Source organism: Protobothrops mucrosquamatus, unplaced genomic scaffold, assembly GCF_001527695.2.
Source record: "Protobothrops mucrosquamatus isolate PMUCROS unplaced genomic scaffold, P.Mucros_1.0 scaffold_306, whole genome shotgun sequence".
NCBI classification, from domain to species: domain Eukaryota; kingdom Metazoa; phylum Chordata; class Lepidosauria; order Squamata; family Viperidae; genus Protobothrops; species Protobothrops mucrosquamatus.
This window is the reverse complement of record NW_015386382.1, coordinates 423,973-447,877: the sequence shown is the minus strand read 5'-3', so window position 1 is coordinate 447,877 and position 23,905 is coordinate 423,973. Positions and strand designations below refer to the sequence as shown.

Sequence of the window (23,905 nt, the reverse complement as noted above, 5' to 3'; positions counted from 1 at the left end):
AAATATATGTTTAAATAATAAATATGTAGCCCAAAATAATTTTAAATCAGCATAGTTAACATGTTGTGTCTCCTATTTTCCATATGCTCAATTAGCAGAAGTCCTATTTTCTTTAATGAAACTCAAACCAGCATAGTGTTTAAAGAGAAATGACTTGATAATCAGTTTCCACTTCATGCGTATAAATACTGTAATTACAAAGCTTGAATACATGGGAAATAAAATTATAATATTTATATTGCAAATTGAGAAATAGGAAAAGAACACTATTTCAGAAATGAAACTTTGGTCTGTTTCTTATTTCTCAAATATATCCTTAAATACAATTGTTATACTTTATAGAGGCAGATAGGTGTCAAATAAGGATGTTTTAACATTTCCTTCTATCAGTTATTTAGTTCTATTTAGCAGTGTTTCATTCTGGACTGCAATGAAAAGTGAATGAAATTTATTTCTAGGCTTTTTAAAAATTTAAATGTCATTTAATGATCATTTCTGTAACCCAGAAAAGATTTAAAAAGTATTAATTCTAAGATTTAAATAAAAATGACTTGCTTATACAGACACCATTTTGTTCTGGCCTAGCTTTGTTTTGAAAAAAGTCCAAACTATGTTAAACAAAGAATAATATCTCCTATTACTGAGATTCTTAATTATCCATGCTACAAATAGAATCATCTTCTAAAGCCAATAGCAATTATCTAGTTACCAGGTCTTACTTGTCAATCAAACCCCTGGACAATTCACAATGTTATTGTGCCATTCACATTTTTATAAACATGTTAAAATGATCCATAATATTTTAATGGAAATCAAATAACCATACATAAATACAAAACTCTTATGCAATCGGTGTAAATATTTTTTTTTCCTTTTTGTAATTCTGTATTTTGCAATTTTTGTCTTGGTGTTTAGCTTCTTCAATAAAAAAGCAATAAACATACTACGGGCTTAATCCTGCTATCAGAAAAATCAATATATGATGTTTTCTCTTATTTTGGTTTGTGTATCTCTTAGGGAAAGCTCCTTAAAACCAATTTCTAAAACTGGAGTGTGCACTTAAGTCTGCAAAAGATAAATATGAATACTCATTGTGACAAATACATAGCTAATAACTGTTCAATGGTTTGGGTGTGGATATAATTCATAAATATTAAATATTATTTTAAGGAAATGGTACAGTTGTATCATCTAATATGGAATAGCACATCAAAGGCCTTATGAAATGCATAATCAGATAATTTGATTTTACATAGTTGATGCAAATATAGGTATCTGATTGATTCACTGATTGATCATAATTTTGCAATTGTCCTATGTAAGAACAGGACATTTGAACATATGAAGTTGTAATTGGATGTCAGGTCTATGCCCATTAAGCCAACAATTCTAGTGTTATTATAACTGAAAACAACCCTCTAAATAGTTCTGATGAAATAACTGGATACTCTGGGAAATGAACCTAAGCTACATTTATATGCAATGCATCATCTCAGCCATTTCAGTGGCAGCACCTAATAGCATGCCAGACTGAAGCCCTATTCTAGTTTTTTTCTCACAAATTTCTGCACCATATAGATCAGCATCCATAGCTTTCCATAGCACCCATAACTTCTGATGCCTGACACATGTCTCCAAATTGAATGTATAAATGGCTAATGCCTGAAAATGTCCATATCCAGGAACTTTGAATATGTCACTAGAGATTAGCACAGGCAATCAGAAGGAATTTTTCTCCCTTCTGAGATCTCCATATTTGGGGAAATAGACATAAAATGTTTGTCCATCAAAATTATCAGACATAAAATGTACTTGACTGCATTATGTACATTTTGAAGCGTGTCTGTTTGGGACGGGTTTATGCCCCATGTGTACTCACAGTTGCTTCTGAAATTGCCATTTTTATCATAATTGGACTAAGTAATTGCATGAAGGAATAACAGATAGGAGCACACATTTAAACCAGTTTGTAAAATGGACATTAAGTGGTGGTATAAAAAAGAGAGGAAAACTGCACAGAGCGATCAAAGAAAAAAATAAACAAGAAATGAATATAGTAACAGAACAGTACAAGAGTCAGTCTCTCGTTTTAAAAAGGGGAGACTGAGGACTAAATTGTTATGGTCATCAAAGAAACCATAGTTCACATTAAAGTAAGCTATGGTTTCTGATGTTGGAAATAACCATTTATTTATCAGGACTGACAGATGTCTATGGAGAGTGTCAATCATCCAGGCCTTGGTTGTCCCAAAAGTGCTTTTTTCAAATGGTAACTGGGCTTGGTTTTTCCTTGAAGATTTCGCTTCTCATCCAGGAAGCTTCTTCAGTTCTTCAGATGAGAAGCAAACATATATTTCTTCTTGGATGAGAAGCAAAATATCTTCAAGGAAAAACAAAGTCCAGTTGCCATTTGAAAAAGCACCTTTGAGACGATCAGGACTGACAGTTACTCCTAATTAGATTATTTGCAGCACTGCAGGCATGTTCACAGATTTATTTTTTTAAATGTGAGTACGTTGGATAGATTTCATAAATAAAGACATAAATATAAACAGGGACAACTGAGATGTGCCACAGGTCTCTGTAATGCCCTGGTTGTTTAAAATATGAAGAATTAGAAAGCATTCACTTTGTTTCTACACCACATTTCCTAAAAGAAAGAAAACTGGCTATAAACCAGACATGGTTATTGGATATTAATTTGCAGAGAACACCTACCTCACTCCAGACCAGCATGGTGCCAAATATGACCTGTAACCCATCAAAGAAATTGTCTCCTATGATGATGACAGTGGCACCTCCCGTAGTCCATCCTTCACTTGGACTGATGGCTTTGATACAGGGTGTAGCTGCTTTCCAACACACATGAAAAAAGAAGGATTTGGCTGTTAGAACAAGATTTTAATGACAAAAGACCTTGGGGTGGGGGAGAGAGAAAACTTTAATTACCCCCCCCCCCTTTCTAACATGAAAATCCCTTTCTGTGTCTGGCTCACACCGTCCCCCTCTTTTGTGGAAGAAACATTTCCAGAACTGGTTCTTGAAAAGAGAATGATTCTCCATCCATTTTTTAATTTTGTTCCTATTTTTTTCCTCTTTAAAAGATAATATCAGTTGGCAGCCCATTGAAAGAAAAGAGCAGATTTGCTGCTTGAAGACTGACTGGCTGGAGAAAAGAGTGCATTTTTCAAATTCTTAGTTTCCTGCCTGTACAAAATATGACCCTGCCTTCTTTTTTGAGATTCATCATACAGTAAAGGACTTAGATGTTGCTTCGGTAAACCTGCTTCATGATTATAATGTTTTTCATGGCAAATAGCCATGTCGTATCATTATGTTTAAATAATTTTGGCACTTTGCAGTCGTGAAAATATATACAGAGCATATTTGGAAACGCAACGGATCTCTGCAAAGATTTAGGGGGAAAATGGATAATCTTTTAAAAATATATCATTACATATCAGAAAATGAAGTTACAGCCCTATTTTTAATCATATTTTGTTAGCAATAACGTACATTTTAATGAATCCAGAGATGGTAGGTTTTATAATATTGACTAATTTTTGAAAGGATGAAACTTAATTACCAATCAACTGATGAGAGTGCAGAAATCTAGAAAATTTCTCTAGCCTAGTTATAATGAGTTTGTACAATCCTAGAGTTAATCTAAACAGTGGTAGCTTGAACTAAATTACCAAGAATTGAGCAATTTCCATTTATATATCCTTTTTAACTTTGCACTTTAGGCATTGTGAGCAAAAGTGACATCTGGGCCATTTTGGGTATATTTTTTGGTTCAAAAACTACTAAAGTTTTTCAGGGCTCCACCTTCAGGTCTAATTCAGAGATGGCAAAGCTTTGTTATGCCAAAGCTGAAAGATGATTCACTGTTATTCTTTCTTTTATCTATCTTATTCTCTGCATGACTGCCATATTAAGCACATCTTCAAGTAAAAACCTATCTGTGAAAAGGAACATTCCTAAAATCATCCATCTTTGATCCTTCTTATTGTATATACAGTAAATCTCATTGTGAGAGGAATCCCAGAAAAACATATGAAGAAAAAGAGGAAAAATTTAAGTTAATTTATGTTAATAAATCAAGCCTAAGAAGAAGAGCCATACTTTCCCCTACTTCATCCCTTCTGTCTTTGTAGACTCAGAGTAGGGGGGGGGGAAGGCTGTTAGATGGTTTCTAAGGATATCTAAAAGTTGGATATGTTTGACCATTGCGGTTTGATTATTGCAATGCGCTTTGCATGGAGCTGCCCTTGAAGACCACCTGGAAGTTTCAATTGGTCTAGAATATGGTGGTGAAATATGCCTCAGTATACCTGTGTACATTCCTATTACCCAAACTGCAATATTTGCCAATCTGCTTCTGGGTGCATGGTCCAGTTTCATCCAATTAAACAATGCCATCTACTGTTTGTATAGTTTTTCATGAGGTTTTTTGTGTGAACAAGAGTAATTGGGAGTTGAGTGATGGACAAATTGAATGAATAAATATATATTTCTTTGATGGAAATAAGCAATGGGGTCCTTCAATGGGCAGGATAAACAAAGTCAAATGCATTCCTCTGTGAATTATGGACACATCCATATACGGTAAATTTCCTAGAATTATTATCTAAACAGCTTGCTCTTGTCTTCTAGGTTATTTTTTTTTTACTTCCCAGTCTAGCCTAAGTTTGGAATTTGCTTGGTGATCTTCTATCCTAGCACTAACTAGATCTAACCCTCCTTCAAAATCAGAAAAAAAAAATAGCTGGAAAATGCTAGAAGATCAAATTTCTCTTCCTACATATTCCTGAAATCTGCTCTGAATGGCTTGGGGACTCCTTGGAGAATATATGATGTGTGGATGAGAACTAGAGGAGGAGAAGAAGTAAGGAAATTCCTTCTATGCATACACAAGTTTGCTCATGTTGTGTTGGGCTGAGCTGCATCTCTCAAGGGACTATATAATCATCTTGTCCCAAGATGAGCTTCCCTGTCTAGACAATGCGACAAATTCTTTGAGAGTTGAATTAAAGTTATGCTGTGTTGTGTAATGACTATATGCAGGACTTTGGTAGATCATGTGTATTTAAATTAGACTAGAACCCAAATCCTTATTGTCTAATATTTAGACATAGGTATTTAGATATGGAAGCTAACCAGATAGAATTGTTATGTATATGTTATGCATGCACATGTGTGCTTGCATGCCCATGCAAACATGCACACACATACACACACAGGGTGATTGCCCTCCAAGTAAAGAGAATGACTGAGTAACCTTCAGGTATTTACAGTACATTCAAATACAAATGATATGGGGAGAATGATACCATTGGGGCCTAAGTTCAATCCCATTTATGTGCACATTTATAACCACGTGCAAGTTCCTTCTTCCCAGACTCAATTCCAGTTAAAAAAAAAAAATGAGACTACAGACCCAGGACATAGGGTTTGTCTGAAGATAAATAGACTTGAATGGATTTTGCATATGGGGAAAATGGTAATAGAAAATACTTGAGTTGTTTTTATATACAGGGTTTATTTGAACGCAGCTGTTTAATATGAAGTTGTTTGTTGAAAAATGTGAAACAAGTCATTTGTTCCTTTCCTTCTCGTACAGACAGAAAATAAATAGCAATGTAAATAAATATTAAGCAGACAAAGAAAAATACCATTAATAGAATTTTTAACCATTCACTGGTTCTTTCTGCATTCTACCATTGCACAAAGGATAAGGCATGCATATGTGTGTGTGTGTGTGTGTGTTCTCTTAATGCAGCCAGTTAAGATAAAGTTGTCAATGAACTTTGTCATGATATTCAGTGCTTCTTTTTGGCTAGAAAATTTTTTAGGATATAAGAACATAAATAATTTGTAGAAGCAATCCATTATGATACTTTAGAAAGATAATTTTGCAGATTTAAGGAGATTAATAATCTCTTAAACATTCACCAAATTTAATGATCATAGAACAAATAATACTGAATATTTTCATGCTTTCTGTAGTAGTATCATAGAATTGCTGCTTGTTTGTGAATCTACAGAGGAAGGAAGGAAGGAAGGAAGGAAGGAAGGAAGGAAGGAAGGAAGGAAGGAAGGAAGGAAGGAAGGAAGGAAGGAAGGAAGGATCTGAGCCTATTAGATCAGCCTATCCTTGATAATTGATGGACCCAATTGGGTTTCAGAGGGAGTCTGAGGTTGTTCTGGGAAGTCTTCAACATGATCCAAATGAAGCCTTGGTGGTCACATGGAATGAGAAACAGGTCTTAGACTGGATTAGATTGTGCCTGAGCAGCCTCTCCATATCCATGGTTCCCACACTCTTTGTGGTATACAGAGGAATTGAGGAATGTAAAGAGGCTAAGAGAGTCCTAGAGCAAATGACACAGAATGAAAACATTTAAAGCCTGCCTTGTGCTGGTAAGGGTAATGAAACATGATTAATTCTCCACCCTTATTCCATTTGCAGATACTCAGCCAAATTTAGGTGACCTGATCCCTTCTCAGAGTCCATCTACAAGGTCACTGTGAAGATTATGCTGTGCATCTAGGACATGAAGTCACTTGCATCTACACTGGACTCCAACTCTAGGGCAGTGGAGGCTACAGGGGCTAAGTTTTGCAAGGTTATCTGGAGGATCCCTTTGCACCTGAGGAGGTGGATAGAGTTCTTGCAGCTGCTAGTCTGGCTACCTCTGTGTTAGATTAACGTTTTTTCTGGTTGGTTAAGGCTGCCAAGGAGGGGATGCATGATTACATCTGGGTGGTAGTTAATAATTCCTTGAGGGAAGGGATGGTTACGCTGGCTCTTAAGCAGGCAGTAATGTGCCTTCTCCTGAAGGGGTCAGTTCAGTCACATGGATTGATGTGGATTATATCTGGGCCCTTTCATTCAAAATTCAGGATGGGTTATGGGAGTGAAATCACATTGATCAGATTAGTAGATTACACCTGCTGGGAGCAGAATGGGGGCAGTGTGACTATCCTCACTCTTCTTGATTTCTCAGTAGCTTTTGATATCATCAACGATATCCTTCTGGACTGGCTTTGGGAATTGGTGGAAGGTAGTATTCTGTTGTGCTCAAGTTCCTCCTTCCTCCGGATAGTTCCAGTCAGTGTTGGGAGGAAGGCCCTTACCCATCCCTAGCTGAAGCTGACATTGCATATTCAATGACCATAAATGACCATAATAGAGATAAGTCTCTGCTTCCATTTGCCTCCAGTCGTCGAAGCCTCTTGCATGTGTTACTTGCTTCATTGTTTATTTCAACAGTTAGAACAATTAACCAGTGGAACAACCTGCCTCCAGAAGTGGTGAATGCTCCAACACTGGAAGTTTTTAAGAAGAGATTGGACAGCCATTTGTCCAAAATGGTATAAGGTTTCCTGCCTGAGCAGGGGGTTGGACAAGATGACCTCCAAGGTCTCTTCCAACTTTATTATTATTATTATATGTATCCTTAGCATACTGACTTGTTTGGCTCTCAAGCTTATGAATATAATTAAGAAATGGCCATTTCTTAATGTAGTAGTTTATAGTTATAGTTTATCTGGATTTGATGTACAAGGCCTGCAGCTCCTTCAATTCTCAAAAGCATACCTGTGCATTTCCTTATTATAAAAAGTATAATTCATGACAGTATACAAGATATCTATAGAAGTGTTATCAATACTGCAAGCATTTTAAATGCATGCTTCACTGAATCAAACTAACACTTCTTACATGATACATGACCTACAAAGCTCCTTATATAATCATTCTATCACACTAAATGAAATGTATGATTTATGATCTGTATGAAATCAATGGCCTTGCATATTTAGCTTGTCACTGAATTGTGTTCAAAGCAAAAGTACTTTATAGTGGTGAAGCGAGAGAAAAAAAGGGAATGGATTTTTTTCTAGAAAACTTGGGAATGGAACAGTCCTCATATGACCAAGGTGCCACTGGAGTTTCTTTCAAAGCAGCAAAAATTCAAACCAAAATCTGGAAAATTCTGCTCACGAGAAATGTCTAAGAATAGGAAACAAACCTACTAAACCTACTAAAATCTAGAAACATTTCTCTGAAGAATCTTAACATTTCCACAAATTGCATCTGTTACAAATCAAATAGGCACTATCCTGGCATTTTGACTTGTACATGTCAGATCCCAAAAAGGAAAGCAAACGCTCGAACCAGTTCTGGCCTTTAGAACCTTGCCTGGTTTTTTTCACTTGCGTTTTTATGCAAAAAGCAAATGCCACTTAAAGTACAAGGACTTCCCCAAAGTTGTTGTCATTAACTACACTGCTCTTTGTGGGGTTTTCTCCCATTTTTGTAGCCACTGTGGGGTAGAGAATTTCCTCCCTTCCAATAGTGACAATAACATGATTACCCTGCCTCGGTTTAGCATAATTGTTCAGAAATGCTCATAGCATATTGCCATCTAAAAGTGGAAATTATTAGGTAGATGTTCTTTGTTATAATAATGATCACTCCACAAATAAAAGCTCTTCTCCCAAAGGTACAGCAAGGCACAAAATGCTAATTCTGAAGATTATGTGCCTGCTTTTATTAAATATTACTCTGCCCTGTTCTGTTTGAGGGTTTCACTGCTCTGATTGTTTTATGAGTGCCATGTTAATGTCATTCCCATCTCGCTACCAGCAGCCACAGATTTTAGCTTTTGCAGAATTGATCAAAGGCTACGTGCTGTGGGAATTGCTGAGAAAACACGGACAAGCAGTAAAAATCTAACTGATTAATTGGTTTAAATTTCATTTCAGGGTGTTGACCTTTGGCTTGGGAGTCTAGTACTACACTAAGAGTCAGGCCTAATTACGAGATTTCCAATTTGCTTCGCACAAAGGTGGAGAGAGAGAGGGGGGAAAATGAATACGAAAAATAATTATAGGGAGATGGGGGACTTCTTCTGCTTCTATATTTATTTAACTGCTAACGTTCTCGATGTGTGTGTGCATATGCTCACACGAATATACAAACACTTCGACTGGGGATGCCCTATCATCACCTGCTGGGTAACCAGAGCGTCTAATGATACAAATAAATTAAGAAGCTACTGGCAGTATCAAACCTTGTGATTTGCCGTATGGAAGAGACAGTGTTTCAAAGGCTGGCAGATAAAACACACCCTTCATTACTAAGTAAACAATATATTCCCCCCTCCCCCAACTCCCAAAAGAAAAATGTATTTCATTGATATGAAACAAGGGAAAATGATGCTTACTTGATAGTTTATGGGTGGCCTTGGAAATAAGGGTTAATTGAACTAAGACATGCAGACTTACTGAGCTGAATTAGTGGCATGCAGAGCTATCAGCCAAGTTCTGCCTTTGCTCTTTTTTGGTTCAGAAAATCTGTGCTTTGATTAATGTAGAGGTTGTGCAGGTGCTGAAGACTGACCCATTTCCTAGCCCCTTCAGTATTTATCATGAAAGACTGGGTTTGCTTCCACAGAGAAGGCTTTGTAGCTCTAAGTCCAAACAGGTTTAGGATGATGCACAAATATAGGCACTGGTTACGACTGAAATGGATAAATGCAGTCTATATTCACAGGATCCAGTAAACTGGGGAGAATAAGATGCTACCAAACTGGGAAGTAAGGGAAAGGGGAAGCAACCATTCTAATAAAATAAGTTTGTTAATACTTAAACTGGAAAGTATTTGTCCAAATATTCCTAAGTAAACTAATTAAAATATCCCTAGACCATTAATAATTCAGTCTTCCATAGTAATTAAGATGTCTTAGATTACATATGTACCAAATTTTACCTTCTGGTTTCTCTACCCTTTCTGCACTTAATGAAGCCTTAATGAAGCAGTGTTATGTATAGAATATTCAGAGGTAGCTAGTTATAGGATGGTGCAACCAAAGGCTAAATAATGAGCTAAACAAGAGCCACTGCCAGTCTGACCACAGAGCATAAGTTGTATAACAACAACAACATGAACAAAATACAAAGACCTGCAAATGGAATGACAATGGAAAAAGAAAGCAAAAGCAATACAATTGTAATAGGTGCCTTGGGTGCAATCCCAAAAATAGCTGGAACACCATTTGAACACCATCAGCATTGATAAAATCACCATCAGTCAATTGTAAAATGCAGCTTTACTTGGAACAGTTTACATCCTGTGACAATACCTTCAAACATCAACATCTTCCTATCCAGGTCCTTGGGACCAACTCAATAATTGGATAAAACTGCCAAATCATGTCTGAACATCTGGCTAACTATGCGACGAACCATAATAACACAATACTGCAGTATCAAATACAAGCACCAGCTCACTGCAAGAAACAAATGAATTAATATATAGCAAGGCAACGGTTATAATTGCATATAACTTGGATGAAAAATGAACAAGGGGGGGGGAAGTCAAACAGTACACCACCACCACACTGGAAGATCAGGTTCAAAAATAAGATCAGATGCAAGCAAGCTAGAAAAATGTTAAAGAAAAGTCCAAACAATATCTGATCAAGAAATATCCCCAGAAACAGATCAAGGAAGCACTGGGAATAATAAAGCAGTAAATAACAGCTATAACCAAGGAGATCAGCAGATACAAAGCTCAAATTGCACACTATAGGCAGAATCTCCAATTTCAGCTGAATCAAAAAATATTTCTACCAAACCATCAATGGAGATATTGCAGTAAACCAGTCAACATCTGACAAAGAAGTAACAATACAGTTCTGTGCACAGCTATCCAACAATCTAAATAAATATAACAAGAATGCAACTTCGATAAAGGAAATGGATTTTTTTTAAAAAATGCTGAAATGAAAGAACTTGTAATAACTGCAGAAATGGAAAAAAAGGGCAAGGAAGATCAAGAATTGATTAGCACCAGGCAAAGATGAACTGCATGGTTTTTGATTGAAACATCTTACAGGTCTACATTCATTGATTCCCAAGGAGTTTAACAACATACTGCAAGGAGGTGGAATTGAAGATTGGTTAAAATCTGGCAAAAAGTTACCTGATAATGAAAGAGTCAACAAAAGTGGCAGCACTAGGCAACTGCAAGCCAATTACTTGCTTACCAACAACTTTCAAACAGCTAATTGATGTGTGATATCTGGTAACAGTCCAGCAACCTCTAACTCAGGGGTCCCCAACCCCTGATGCGTGGACCAGTACTGGGCCGCGGCATGCCAACAACCAGTCCACACAAACAAGCAAAGCCCCATCCATGGGATGCAGGCAGCACACAAAACCACGCTCCCTCCAGTCCACTGAAAAATCTCTCTCCATGGAACCGCCCCCTGGTGCCCAAAAGGTTGGGACCTCTGCTCTAGCTCTTTCACTTGTGCAGAAATGAAACTGACCAAACAGCATCAATAGAATTAACATCTGAGCAATTCTAGTCATTGGATAGATAGGAGGTATAGTGGAATGGACTCAAGCAGAATTAAAGCCCTGGATAGGAAGACAAGGCCCATGTAACATGTGTTGCAGCAGTCAAACTCTGAAGTGACCAGGACATGAGTGTCCGCCCCCCAATATAGGAGAGTGTAGAACTGGTGCACCAGATGAAACTGGGCAAAAACCTTCCTAGCCACATCTGCCACCTGCTCATCGAGCAGGATCTGTGAGTCCAGGAAGACCTCCAAACTGTGCACCATTCTTGGGTTGAAGTGCAACCCCAAGCTCAGAGTTGGAATAAACCCAGATTTTGGTGATCCAAACACCCATAGCCACTTGGCCTTGGTAGGCTTGAGTTGGAGATGATTCCGCCCCATCCGAACTCAAATAACCTGCAGGCACTGGGATAGAACCTCAACAGCCTGTCTTGGCTGGCACAGAGTTGAACGATATAATTAGGCAACATCAGCAAGTGAACTCTCGATCAGAGGGTTTGGAAGATCCACCGTGAGTCTCGCATAGCATACTTTGTTAAATAAAAATTATGCTTCTATTAAATAACCTAAAGAATGGTATCGTCTCATATTTTTCTAATCAGCTATGTAATTGAAAAATGGCATGTCTATCTAATAAAATAAGGGTTTCTGTAAAATAACATAGAACTAGTATGCTCTACAATGTACAGGAATGACTGACATACTCAGTATAATCACGGTGAAGACTAGTTACAAATAGTGTAATGATTGGTCAGCTAGCTCAGGATGTTTAATGCTGACAGAAGTTTGCCAGGAATTATATTTGAGACCTTTTGCATCTAAAGTATCTGCTTTACTACTGAGCTACATATCCCAACAAAGAGGTCTCCATTTTGAAGTTGACCTCCCTGCACCTTATTCCATTCTCTCTTGGCCTCTGGCAAAGGTACAAGAATGCAGCCTGGGGAGACTTCTTCTAAAGCTGCAGGCAAATTTGACAACATATTGAATTACACTTCTGATTATGGAACCCTGCAGAATAAAAATGTAGTAGTCTACTTTGTTCTTCAGCTCCAGAGAGCCAGACCGGTGTTCCTTCTTGGATTTATCAGTGCGGAGAAATATAGATTTTTTTTATTTACACTTTCTTTTTTAATCCAAACTTATACTAGAAAAAATATTAATATTGTGCATATTAATTTGAGGAATTAACCCTAAACAAACCTGTTATACAGAAGTGATATGGTAGGTAAAGGGCTTCATTAAGGCAATGTAGGCTGCATTATTATTTTCATACAGAATGAAAATAAATTCTGCGGCTTTAATGCGACCATCCCAAATAATATTTTAATTAAAAATAATTCTATTTGTAAACAACACATCAAAGCTCAGGGGAAAACACAGTTCCTTTTTATGTCTTCCCCTAGTTAAGTGCTAAAATAAATACTTATTGATTTTTTTTCCTATGCCATTTTCTATGCCTGGAAGAAAGGAGAGAACAGATTTTGTTACACTGCTTTTGACTTCACACTTGGAAGGCAGAGAAGATCACTCGTTATATTTTCAAGTCAATTTGTTCTGTGCAGTTATCCCAGAAATGCAACAGGAGAGAAGAGTTTCTACTTGGTGCAAGAGACGGGATACCTTTCTAGAAAAATAAAGAAGAACTGAAAAAAAACTAATTCAACAATTATAATGTGCTAAAAGCCCACTATGTTTGTTGAGATCTTCTGGGATTGCCTGTACTGAACAGCATAATATCTATATTTCAACTCTTCTGGCCTTCTGGACAGATAGGATACTTTTTATCAGAAGTAGTTAACAAATTTTAATCTCTCCACCAGATCTTAGCCTTGTTTATTTTATTAAACAGAAGTTACTACAATTTTTAATTGTCCCTAGAAACCAACTACCAGGTCCCACACTGGGTGTTCATGATGAACAAATTTGGATTTTAATTTAATGTCATAGTTTTCAGCAATCCAACCTATTACAAACATTTCTGTTGCTAAGTTAATAATAATGGTGGAATTATCATTATTTGGCTTATGTTGATTAAATGCAAAAATAAGGTCATGGATTGGGGGACTAGGTCTGAAAAGAAGAAAAGCAAAGGAATTAAAGATGATTAGGGGACTGGAGGCTAAAGCATATAAGGAAAGGCTGCTGGAATTGGGTATGTCTAGTTTAATGAAGAGAAGGACGAGGGGGGACATGATAGCAGTGTTCCAGTATCTCAGGGGCTGCTATAAAGAAGAGGGAGTCAAGCTATTTTCCAAGGCGCCTGAAGGCAGGACAAGAAGCAACGGATGGAAACTGATCAAGGAGAGAAGCAACCTAGAACTAAGGAGAAACTTCATGACAGTTAGAACAATTAACCAGTGGAACAACCTGCCTCCAGAAGTGGTGAATGCTCCAACACTGGAAGTTTTTAAGAAGAGACTGGACAGCCATTTGTCTAAAATGGTATAGGGTTACCTGCCTGAGCAGGGGGTTGGGCTAGATGACCTCCAAGGTCCCTTCCAACATCATCATCATCATCATTATTATTATTATTATTATTATTATTATTATTATTATTATTATTATTATTATTATTATTATTATTATTAGCCAAAGTGGGAGGTTTAAAATATAATACTTGATAAAAAAAGCTTCCATTACAGATTATTAAATCCAGAGAGACTAAGATTCCCAGACCTGAATGTCAGGAGTTATAAATACATACACATAAGGAAACATAAAACACATATACACATATTGTGGCTGAGAAACAGAAGGCAAAACTCCCCTGCCACCACAGCTATATATTTCTTTATTTGTTGCCCCCAGTCCATCTGTGTTGCTTTGGAATAGCAATGCTTCTGTATGTTTCTTCAGTAATGAAGAAAGAATGTCAGACTTTCTATAGTAATTGTTATTTTCATGGTGTACAACTGATAATAGAATGCAATTATTTTGTTTCAGAAAGTGAATATACTGTTCCAAGCATACTAGCCAATATATTATGGCTACACAATTGTAATTTTTCTTCAGCTAACCTAGACCACCTACTAAATCATTCTGGTCAAATTTGAAATAAAAGTCTCCTACTTTCCAGACACACATTAGCCACTTTTTATAAAGTGTCAGGCATAGTTAGGCTTATTTTTAAAATTATATAATGGGATTTCATTGACAGAAGGAAGATATTGTGCTTGCTTTATAAATAGAACTTAATTTATAGGCTACAACTTTCTGTGGTAGTCTGTCATGTAAAAACTAACAATAATTTAACAAACATTTGATTATATTGTTTGTTATATTGAGTCCAATTGTTTTGATCATGTGGAAAACAAGTCCCACCTTTCTACCCCACCATACTTGTATATCAGTTCATTTTTGGGGGGGAAGCTGCCCAAAGCAGGAAAGGAAATCTTTAAAAATTAATGCAATTTATATGAATATATAAGGAAATTGTTGAGGAAGAAGGAACTGTAACTGGCTTTCCACAAATAAAAAATCAAGCTTTAAGAGCTCTTATTTCTATTTAGATTCTTCCTTTAAATAAAGGAACCTTTTAAAGAAAGTTTCCAGAACCTGGAAATCATAAAATCAAATAACTATTAGAAAATCTGGAATATTAATCTTGGCCTATGTTGTATTTTTAACAAGGGTGGATGTGTGTATTTTCTGACAGTTAGAACAATTAACCAGTGGAACAACCTGCCTCCAGCAGCAGTGAATGCTCCAAAACTGGAAGCTTTTAAGAAGAGACTGGACAGCCATTTGTCCAAAATGGTATAGGGTTTCCTGCCTGAGCAGGAGGTTGGACTAGATGACCTCCAAAGTTCCTTCCATCATAATCATCATCATCATCATCATCATCATCATCATTATCATCATCATCATCATCATCATCATCATCATTATTATCATCATCATCATCATTATTATTATTATTATTCAGATGGCCATAGAGGAATCATCCTGATAGGATTGTTCAAGTTTTACTTGCTGGTCAGAATATAAATTTGATGCCTCTGTGTATTCTTTAGCACGAGTAACAGCAGCATTTTACAGACAAACATAGAACAAGAATACATATAAACATACACACACACATCCTTAAAAATGTATTAGTAATGTATAATAAAAGTAGCTTGACGTTTACTGCCAATGAAGGATGCTAAATTTAATATTCATCTGAAGCACAAAGTGTGTTGTCTCTAAATTTGAACAACACAACAAAAAGATGTTTGTTGTTGTTCAGGGACTTGTTCAATTCATTACACCTTAAAAGCACTATAAATTCACAGATAAAGGTATGATGGCATATGAAGTGAAGAGTCTTTGAAAACTAAGCTAGAATGTCAGATGAAATTTTAGTTCCCAAGTAGGCTGTTAAATATTCTGGATTAGTTTAGAATGGATACCTATAAGAATGGTTATTTCTGCCTCAATTTGTATGCCGGCTAGAACAACAGAAGAAGGAGAAAAATCAAGAAAGTGAATCCTGCTCTGTGGAAAAGAAAAAAGAAAAAAGTTCCAGCATCACTCTGTCCAGCTGGGATGACCGATGCTTATCATAGGCCAGTAGGCAGGATAGTAATCATCTGAGATGCAGTGTGGGCATACTCAGCATACATCAATGGAAGGGCCCCATCGTATAAAACACCTTCCATTACTAGAATAGGAAGACAAATGGTCCAGCTGCCCCTTAAAGATGAAGACCGGGCTAAAGGTTAATAGATGGAATCCTGAAATGAACATATGTTTCAATCAGGAGAAAAAGGTCAAGAAAAAAAACAAAACAAACAAGCAAACAACCTCAACAACCACTAATCTAGTTGGGTGCTTGGGGGATTGGCTTTTGGGATAGGAGTAACATGGTTCTGCATCGATTTTGCCAGACCTTGAAAATAAAAGAGTAATCATTCTTAATTTGCAGTACACAAACGTACACCCACTAGAAAACTTAAAAGAATGGTGTATAGGATTGCCTTCTCATAGTCCCACTCCCAAGTGCTTTTTTTTGTGCTAAGGGTAGGGTTTCCTTGTCTGGCACCCCATTTCGTTTCTCTCACAGGGAATGATGAGATAACTGTCCCACAAGACTCCTCACTCCTGGCCAGTTGGATCTTATGCTCTCATTTGCACAAAATTGTCACAGCTAGGCTAGTAGTTAAACAGAAGGGTGACTTATTCTAAATTCTATTTCAAGCAGCAACGAATAAGCCCTTAATATGACAGAGGAAAATCCTCCTACTCAACATAGCTAAGGATGTGCATATCTTCAGAACATTGGTTTGCTTTGAAGAAGATTCAAGTGAAGTACCCCTTCAAAACTCCTTCTCAAAACAAGGGACTTTTTGGGGGGGTAACGCCAAGCAGTCATTTTTGCTTCCTGTTCTGCAGCCTCTTTCAGTCTTCTTTTGCACAACCTACGCTGCCGGAGATGCTTGAGAGAAGCCATTTTTTGCATGGTGGGAGAAGGATAAGAGAAGTGTTCTCCTGAACTATTTGGCATTATTTTTCAAAATGTCTGTAACTGGTTTAGGCTATTTCAATAGAGACCCATGAAGCACTGGGCAACTGCAAATGTAGTAGTTACCACAACAATCCCTGGGACATGGTAGACAGTTTTGGCAAACTTTGCTAGAAAACTCCACAGACAACCAACTAGGAGTACACATTAACTCTCCAGCCTAAGCAGTTTTCAAGACTAGTCTGGAGACTTTGGGAGGGCCTATTGAAACCATCCAGCCTAGACAGTCTTTGCTAAGTTTAAGAGCAAACCATTGAGAGGAACTTTCTGCACCTCCTGCCTCATGTTTCACCATAGCAGATCCCATCACCTCTTTATTTCCACCATAATAAAGCATCCCTTCCAAATTTCTGTATGAAAGCAAATTTAATTTTGTTAGTTTGTTTTGAAATCATTATTATAATCACATTTTGCTCCCAATTTGTCCATTAGCAATGATGTCACTGAGACTATTAATAGTTATTACAAAACCATTAAAAACAATTATTTACTTAGGAAATCAGGTTTTGTTTTGTTTTTTGCAAAATAAAATGAACTTCAACAGAAGAAGGCTTATAGCCCATGCTTAGACATTAATATTAAACTACAATTTGGAATACTTTAAATAAACTTCACTACATCTCCTTTTTTTTCTTTTTTCTTTCTTTTTCATTTATGCCTTGTTATATTCAAATTAAAAGAAGTTATTAGTTTTATCTATAGTTCATTCAAAAAAATAAATTTCAAAATGTATTTGTTTCATATAAACCATTATTTATATGGTTAAAATGAGAGCAAAGTCCCAGCAGATCTGACAGTCTTTTCAAACTTAGCAAGTGCATTTATATGACCTCAGTGGTTTCTAATTTCTGAACTACAGTTCACTTTAAGTACTATTTGCAAATCTATTTCAATCTCTGATTTGAAACAACTACATCCAGCATTATACTTTATTAGCTATGAAAATGTATACACATATCATATTATATTATGTTAGGAAAATAATGTGCAAAATGTGTACATTAGAAAATAGTTTGAATCCAATGAGTGTATTTTAAGGGACGATACAAAAAAATGGCTATACAGGGAGAAATGTATAAAAAATAAAAAATAATTCATAAATGGATTATAAACTATTTTAAGTTTGGACAAATCAAAAGCCAAGTGCAATCACAATTGTATTGGCCCATCTGTAATATGAAAGATCACTTTGCAATGAGCAGGATCAGGATAGTGTAAGATAGAGAAATACTGGGGTGGATTGAACCAGGATCAGAATTCCACTCAGATATGAATTTTACTGCATGATTATGGACTAGCCATTTCTCTCAGCCTTGTGGTGAGAGCAATGATGGAAATGGGTAGACTAACTTTAACTCCTGGAGGATAAATAGATCCATAAATGCAATAAATATGTAAAGAAGTTAAGATGTGAAAGGAAGAGTTTTCTTATACTCCCAGGCAGGATCCTGAGAGTTTTAGATCAGTAAGATTGAAATTTGAAAGGCATTCACTAGTATATAATACCACTGAACGAGGAGGAGTCTTAATTCTGAACAAACAATTTTTTTCTACTGCGTAAGAATAAATAAATAAATCATGCTAGAGAAGTCACAACATTTTAGGTTCTAGATTTGGAGCTCCACAAAAAGACTTAGGGAGTTATATTCTGGGGAAAAGTATAAATACTCACAGCAGTTGAGTCATTGTTTTAGAATTTGTTCCGATGCTTAGTGACTTAGTAATTTATATTTAGAAAAGTGTGATTAATAATCTATGTATATCAACTTTATTTTTGCTGCTGCTGCTGAAACAGCAACTCCACATCTTCTTCATTTTCCTCTTAGTGGTAGTAGCAATGATAGTAAGACCCTTGACAGAATAAACACATCATGGTATCATATCACCATGCCAAACACCTGCTACCAAGCATGCCCTTAATCCTTTTTTTTTTGTTGTTAGACTCTGGGATTGGTATGGATAACAGAAGATTTCTATTCTTAATTCCACTTTGAATTTTAATATTGGGAACTATCAATGCTGAACACAGAACAACCACATCTACCGGTAACTTTTCTTAGATTTAAGAGCCTAATTGATCTTTCCTATACGATTTGTACTTGGTATGTAACCAAGTCTTGGCTACTGCTGCACATTCAGGTTGATACAGAATCAAACTGCCAAAGAGCTGCCACAGTTTGCAGAAGACAGGGGGAAAGCAGAAAGGAGAAGAAAACACTGCCCTGGTCCTTAAAAAAAAAAAACCCACACACACACACAACACACAACCCTATTTAAACTGCTTGTCAGTTATCAGCTTGACAAGGCCACTTGAATTTATTTGGGGGTATTAGCATAAATGCTTGGCGGTGAGTTCACAATGGTTGCTAGCGCTAATGGTACATAAAGTAATTTAGTCACTTCTCTTAGGCTCCTGTCAGAATGATGAGAATCTCCTCTTTGCATTGTTGCATATTAGATCATTAGATAATAAAGTGTTAGAGCATGCAAACTGACAGGGTTTCTTGCCCTGTAAGTTTGAGGCTATGGCATTATGCCATGCCCTATTGTGTGCTGGGCTTTACATTCTAATAAATACAAAGCCTAAGATGGAAAATTAGCTTCAAGCAACGCTAAAGCCCTACTGGATAATCTTTGCAGGTGTTGGTAGGGACAACTGGCTCCATCCAAACAGAATTCTATGTAGACGTCATTGCTACATTATTGATTGGAACTAGAAACCTAAGATTTGCACTATTGTCACATGATAGAGAACACCTTTTATTTCACAGTAATTCAACAGGGTTGTTTGTTCTTTATGTTCTATTTTTTCCAGTTTACTTATTTAAATATTTCATTTATTTATATTTATTCATTTATATTTCTTTATTATGTTTATAAATAACTCAACAAATATACCTAAAAGTCCTTCCTCCTCTTGTTTTCCATCTGGGATTGAATGAAGAATTCACACAAATGCTATTTTTTTCAAAGAATCAATCCTGCTAGTTTTAGAACTATAGTTATGTAACTATATAATTATAAACTATACATAATTTTATAGCCTTATTTATTGTTTTAATTGATTTCGTTGAGAAAAAAAATCACATAAAAGTGATTATTTATTTATTTATTTATTTATTTATTTATTTATAAAATTTATTGGCTACCCATCTTACCATATGATGATGATGATAATGAATACAGCCTCATTTGCTTAAAAGCTACTTTGAAACACTGGTGAGCCTTGAATCAAATAAAATCCTTTGGATAACATCATGTTCCTTTAAATCTACACATTCCCTTTGTTATCATCTTTATTTCACAAGAACAGTAAAAGTAACTGTTTTAAATAACTGCTTTAAGAAAAAACTGGACAGCCATTTGTCTGAAATGATATAGGGTTTCCTGCCTGAGCAGGGGGTTGGACTAGATGACCCCCAAGGTCCCTTCCAACTTTGTTGTTGTTATTGTTGTTGTTGTTATTATTATTATTATTATTACAAATATCTTTGCAAGATTTGTTCCGTAAAAGAATGAACCTAAATTTTCCAATATGTCCACAATTATCAAATGAGAATACCACCAAAAATCTGTCTGGGAGTAGTGAATAAACCAGTCTAGAATGACATAATCAAAGTACACACTACATCACAGCAAGTAATCATTGCAGATAAGAATTGCTTTCCTGCATAATTGTCATAATATTACCAAGAGATAATTTACAGCATCAGATTTACAACTGTCTCTACAATAACTTTGCAGAGCTACATCTTAAATATATATATATATTTGAAGATAAAAAATAACATTTGTAATAATATACATGAGAAAATTTATTTTAGTTGTAATCCTATATTCATGTACTCATGAATAAGCTTCAGTGAATTCAATAAGAACTACTGCCTGAGCAGGGGGTTGGACTAGATGACCTCCAAGATCCTTTCCAACTTTATTATTATTATTATTATTATTATTATTATTATTATTATTATTATTATTATTATTATTATTATTATTATTATTATTATTATTACTTCTAATTAAAAATATAGAGAGAGTACACTAAAAGGCCAATTGTAATGTTTTATTAACTCTATTAATATTTTTTTCATAGAAAACATTACTGTAGTTAGAAATGTTCAAAGCCATACATCAAATGAACAAAGAAACATTAAAAAACAACAACAATCAATTCAAATATTTAACATAATTTATATAACTTTCTTTTGGGGCTTGGTATTTGGTACATCCTACATTCATACACTTTGTTTTATCAGATTTTTAAGTTTTTCGATAATCTTGTTTGCATGTTTGATACACATGCACATACATATCCTATGTCCACTGTAATGTGTAAAAGAAAAGTAAAAATACAGTGATAACAGGCAACTGCCAGTAGGGAGAATCGTACATTGTTAAGAGAGTTCACTACACTTTTTAAGAAAAAGATAAAGTTTACACCGCAGTTATTTTTGTTAGGCATTATGGAAGATTTGGATGTTAAAGAAATGAATTTGATGTTGAATTTTACAACAGCTGCAAGATTATTGGTAGTCCAATTTTGGAAGAAGGACTCTTTGCCCACTATAGAAGAATGGACGCTTAAAGTGTCAAATTTAGCAGAAATGGCTAAAATTTCCGCTTATTTGAAGGATCAATCACAAGAAAGATACATCTCGGTCTGGAGAAGATGGATAGATTATATTCAGAATAAATATGGGACTAAAAAGTTTCATTTGGGTTATGAATAAACTCTAGAGTATTGTTATTATTAATAGTTTATTTTAATGGAATTTTTGTTAGTTTTAATCATATGATATTATTAGTATTTTTAATATTAGTATTGTATTGTTTAATATTTAGGTTATGAATACGTTTATTATTGTGTTTAATTTTAATTTGTTTAAATTTGTGTTAAAGGGGAATTAAAGCGCATTATGGACTTGGTTATTTTAATAGTTGGTTAATGCTAGATAGATTTTGATTATTATATTTGTAACCCTGTGTTCAGCTCTGGGAAGTGGGGGAGCGGGAGGGTGGGGTTTTGGGGTGGGTATGGGGGTTTATACTGTAATCTTCATAAAACTTTTAATAAAAAAAAGAGAGTTCACTACACATGTGGAAAATGAAGAATGCCAATTGCAAATACAATCTACAAAAAATGAAAGAGGCTCTTTTATATGTGTGCTGTTCATGAAGAGCAGCCTGGATATGATGCTCATTCATCCAGTGTCCCCTAACTTCTGAAATGGGCTATAGCAGTGGTGGCAAACCTATGGCACGGGTGCCAGAGGCGGCACTCGGAGCCCTCTCTGTGGGCACACATGCCGTTGCCCCAGCCTTGCCTCCCCCGTGACCCCCTCCTCTCAAGCAGCCCCCCTGAAGGAGAGTCGCCCTCGAGCATGGCCCACACGGAGCAGCGCAGCCAAGGACATGGCAGCCAAGTAGCGTAGACAAGACTCTGCCCTCACACCCCATCATGCACTTGATGCTGCAGGGCACGGGCAGAGGGTGTGGCCGCCATAGCGGTGCTGGGCTGCCTGGGCGATCTGTGGCAGGCCCTGGAGGCGGTGAGTGGTCCTGTGGGCAGTCGGGGTGGGGGATGGGGGGCAGAGCGGGGTCAGGGATGGGGGGTGGAGTGGGGCCAGTTTGGGGGCACTCGGTCTCTAAAAGGTTCGCCATCACTGGGCTATAGCAAACTCTTTTTTATTTTACTATCATTATTTGTGCCTTTAAGCCAGTGTTGACTCCTAGCAACTGTCTGGAAAAATCTCTGAGGTTTTCTTGGCAGTGGTTTGCCATTGCTTGCTTTCTAGGGATGAGTGAGAATGACTGGCCCCAGGTTATCCAGCTGACTTCATGCCTAAGGCAACACTAAAGCTCCCAGTCTCCTAGTTTCTATATTGGTGCCTTACCCACTACATCAAACCGCCTCTCCAGTAAACTCAAATTCTATACTTAAACATGGATCAGTTCTCATTTGAAATGTTCCATTTTGCCCTTACAAAAATATTTCATTAAAATATTCTATGACCCATTTAAAAAGTTGGCAGCAGTATGGAAGTGACTTCTAAACACAGTTTTGGAGAGAAGTAAAAACATATTTTTCATTTAACGCTCCGTTCACGCTTTTCCTTCAAATTCTTTATGAGCTAGAGAGTTTATGATTTAGAGAAGTTCTCTTTTAAAAGGTACTGTCCTAGAAATCTACATTGATTGAATATATTGGTCTTTTTATCTCAATGTATATAATTTTGAAACACAAGAAAAAATAGACACATCTGAGTGAAACTATTTTACTACAAATCACTGGTTTACTTCCCTTGTACCAAACAGAGCTGCTTACATGAGCATCTGCCAGCTATTATTTTTGAAATATAAAAACTGAGCACTGACCAATGTATTTATTAAGGCATGCCTGATAAGGAAAATTCATGGAGTACAATCTTGATTACAGTGAAATAAACTAATGAGAGTTTCCCTTTTTTAGCAATATGTGACAAATGGACTAAAAAGAGAAAATTAATTCCAAAATATAAAGCCACATAGAATAGCTAAAAATTAATTTACTGTTAGGTTATGAAATTAACAGAAAATATTGCACTGTGCTAATTATGCACTTGTATAGAATAATCTATATGAATGATTACTCCTGGAAAAACAAAGTTGACATTACATTAATTCATTTTCTAGTCCATAATATTTTATTTATTTTTTTATTTATTAAACAAATATATAGTCATCTAACATACAATGTATAGCAATATACATGGAACTTTGTTGCTTCTTTAAATTTTATAAATGATGAAATAGGAAGATTACAAGAAGAAAATCTGTCTTCCCAATATTATAGCAAAGTTCCAGAATGTTGATCTTTCCACAGTCTTGAAAAGTTTTCCCTGGAACTACATGATTGTTGCTTAAATACAGGGTAGCAATATCTTAGAAAGGTATAATGACCTGGAGGAGACAATTTTATGAGAACAGGACACATACACAGGCCTTCCATTCCAGCCCAGCTGAAGTTAACAAGATCATTAAA

General features: G+C 36.0%; 1 protein-coding gene across 1 annotated transcript in view; it reads right to left on the bottom strand.

Annotated features, from left to right (window-relative positions):
- LOC107302951 (EBF transcription factor 1) overlaps window positions 1-23,905 on the bottom strand; it is a 118,114-nt gene that overhangs the window by 71,949 nt on the left and 22,260 nt on the right. Inside the window, exon 4 of the mRNA XM_015832117.2 lies at window positions 2,719-2,849. Coding sequence (XP_015687603.2) covers window positions 2,719-2,849 — 131 coding nt within the window. The remainder of the gene's footprint in view (window positions 1-2,718; window positions 2,850-23,905) is intronic.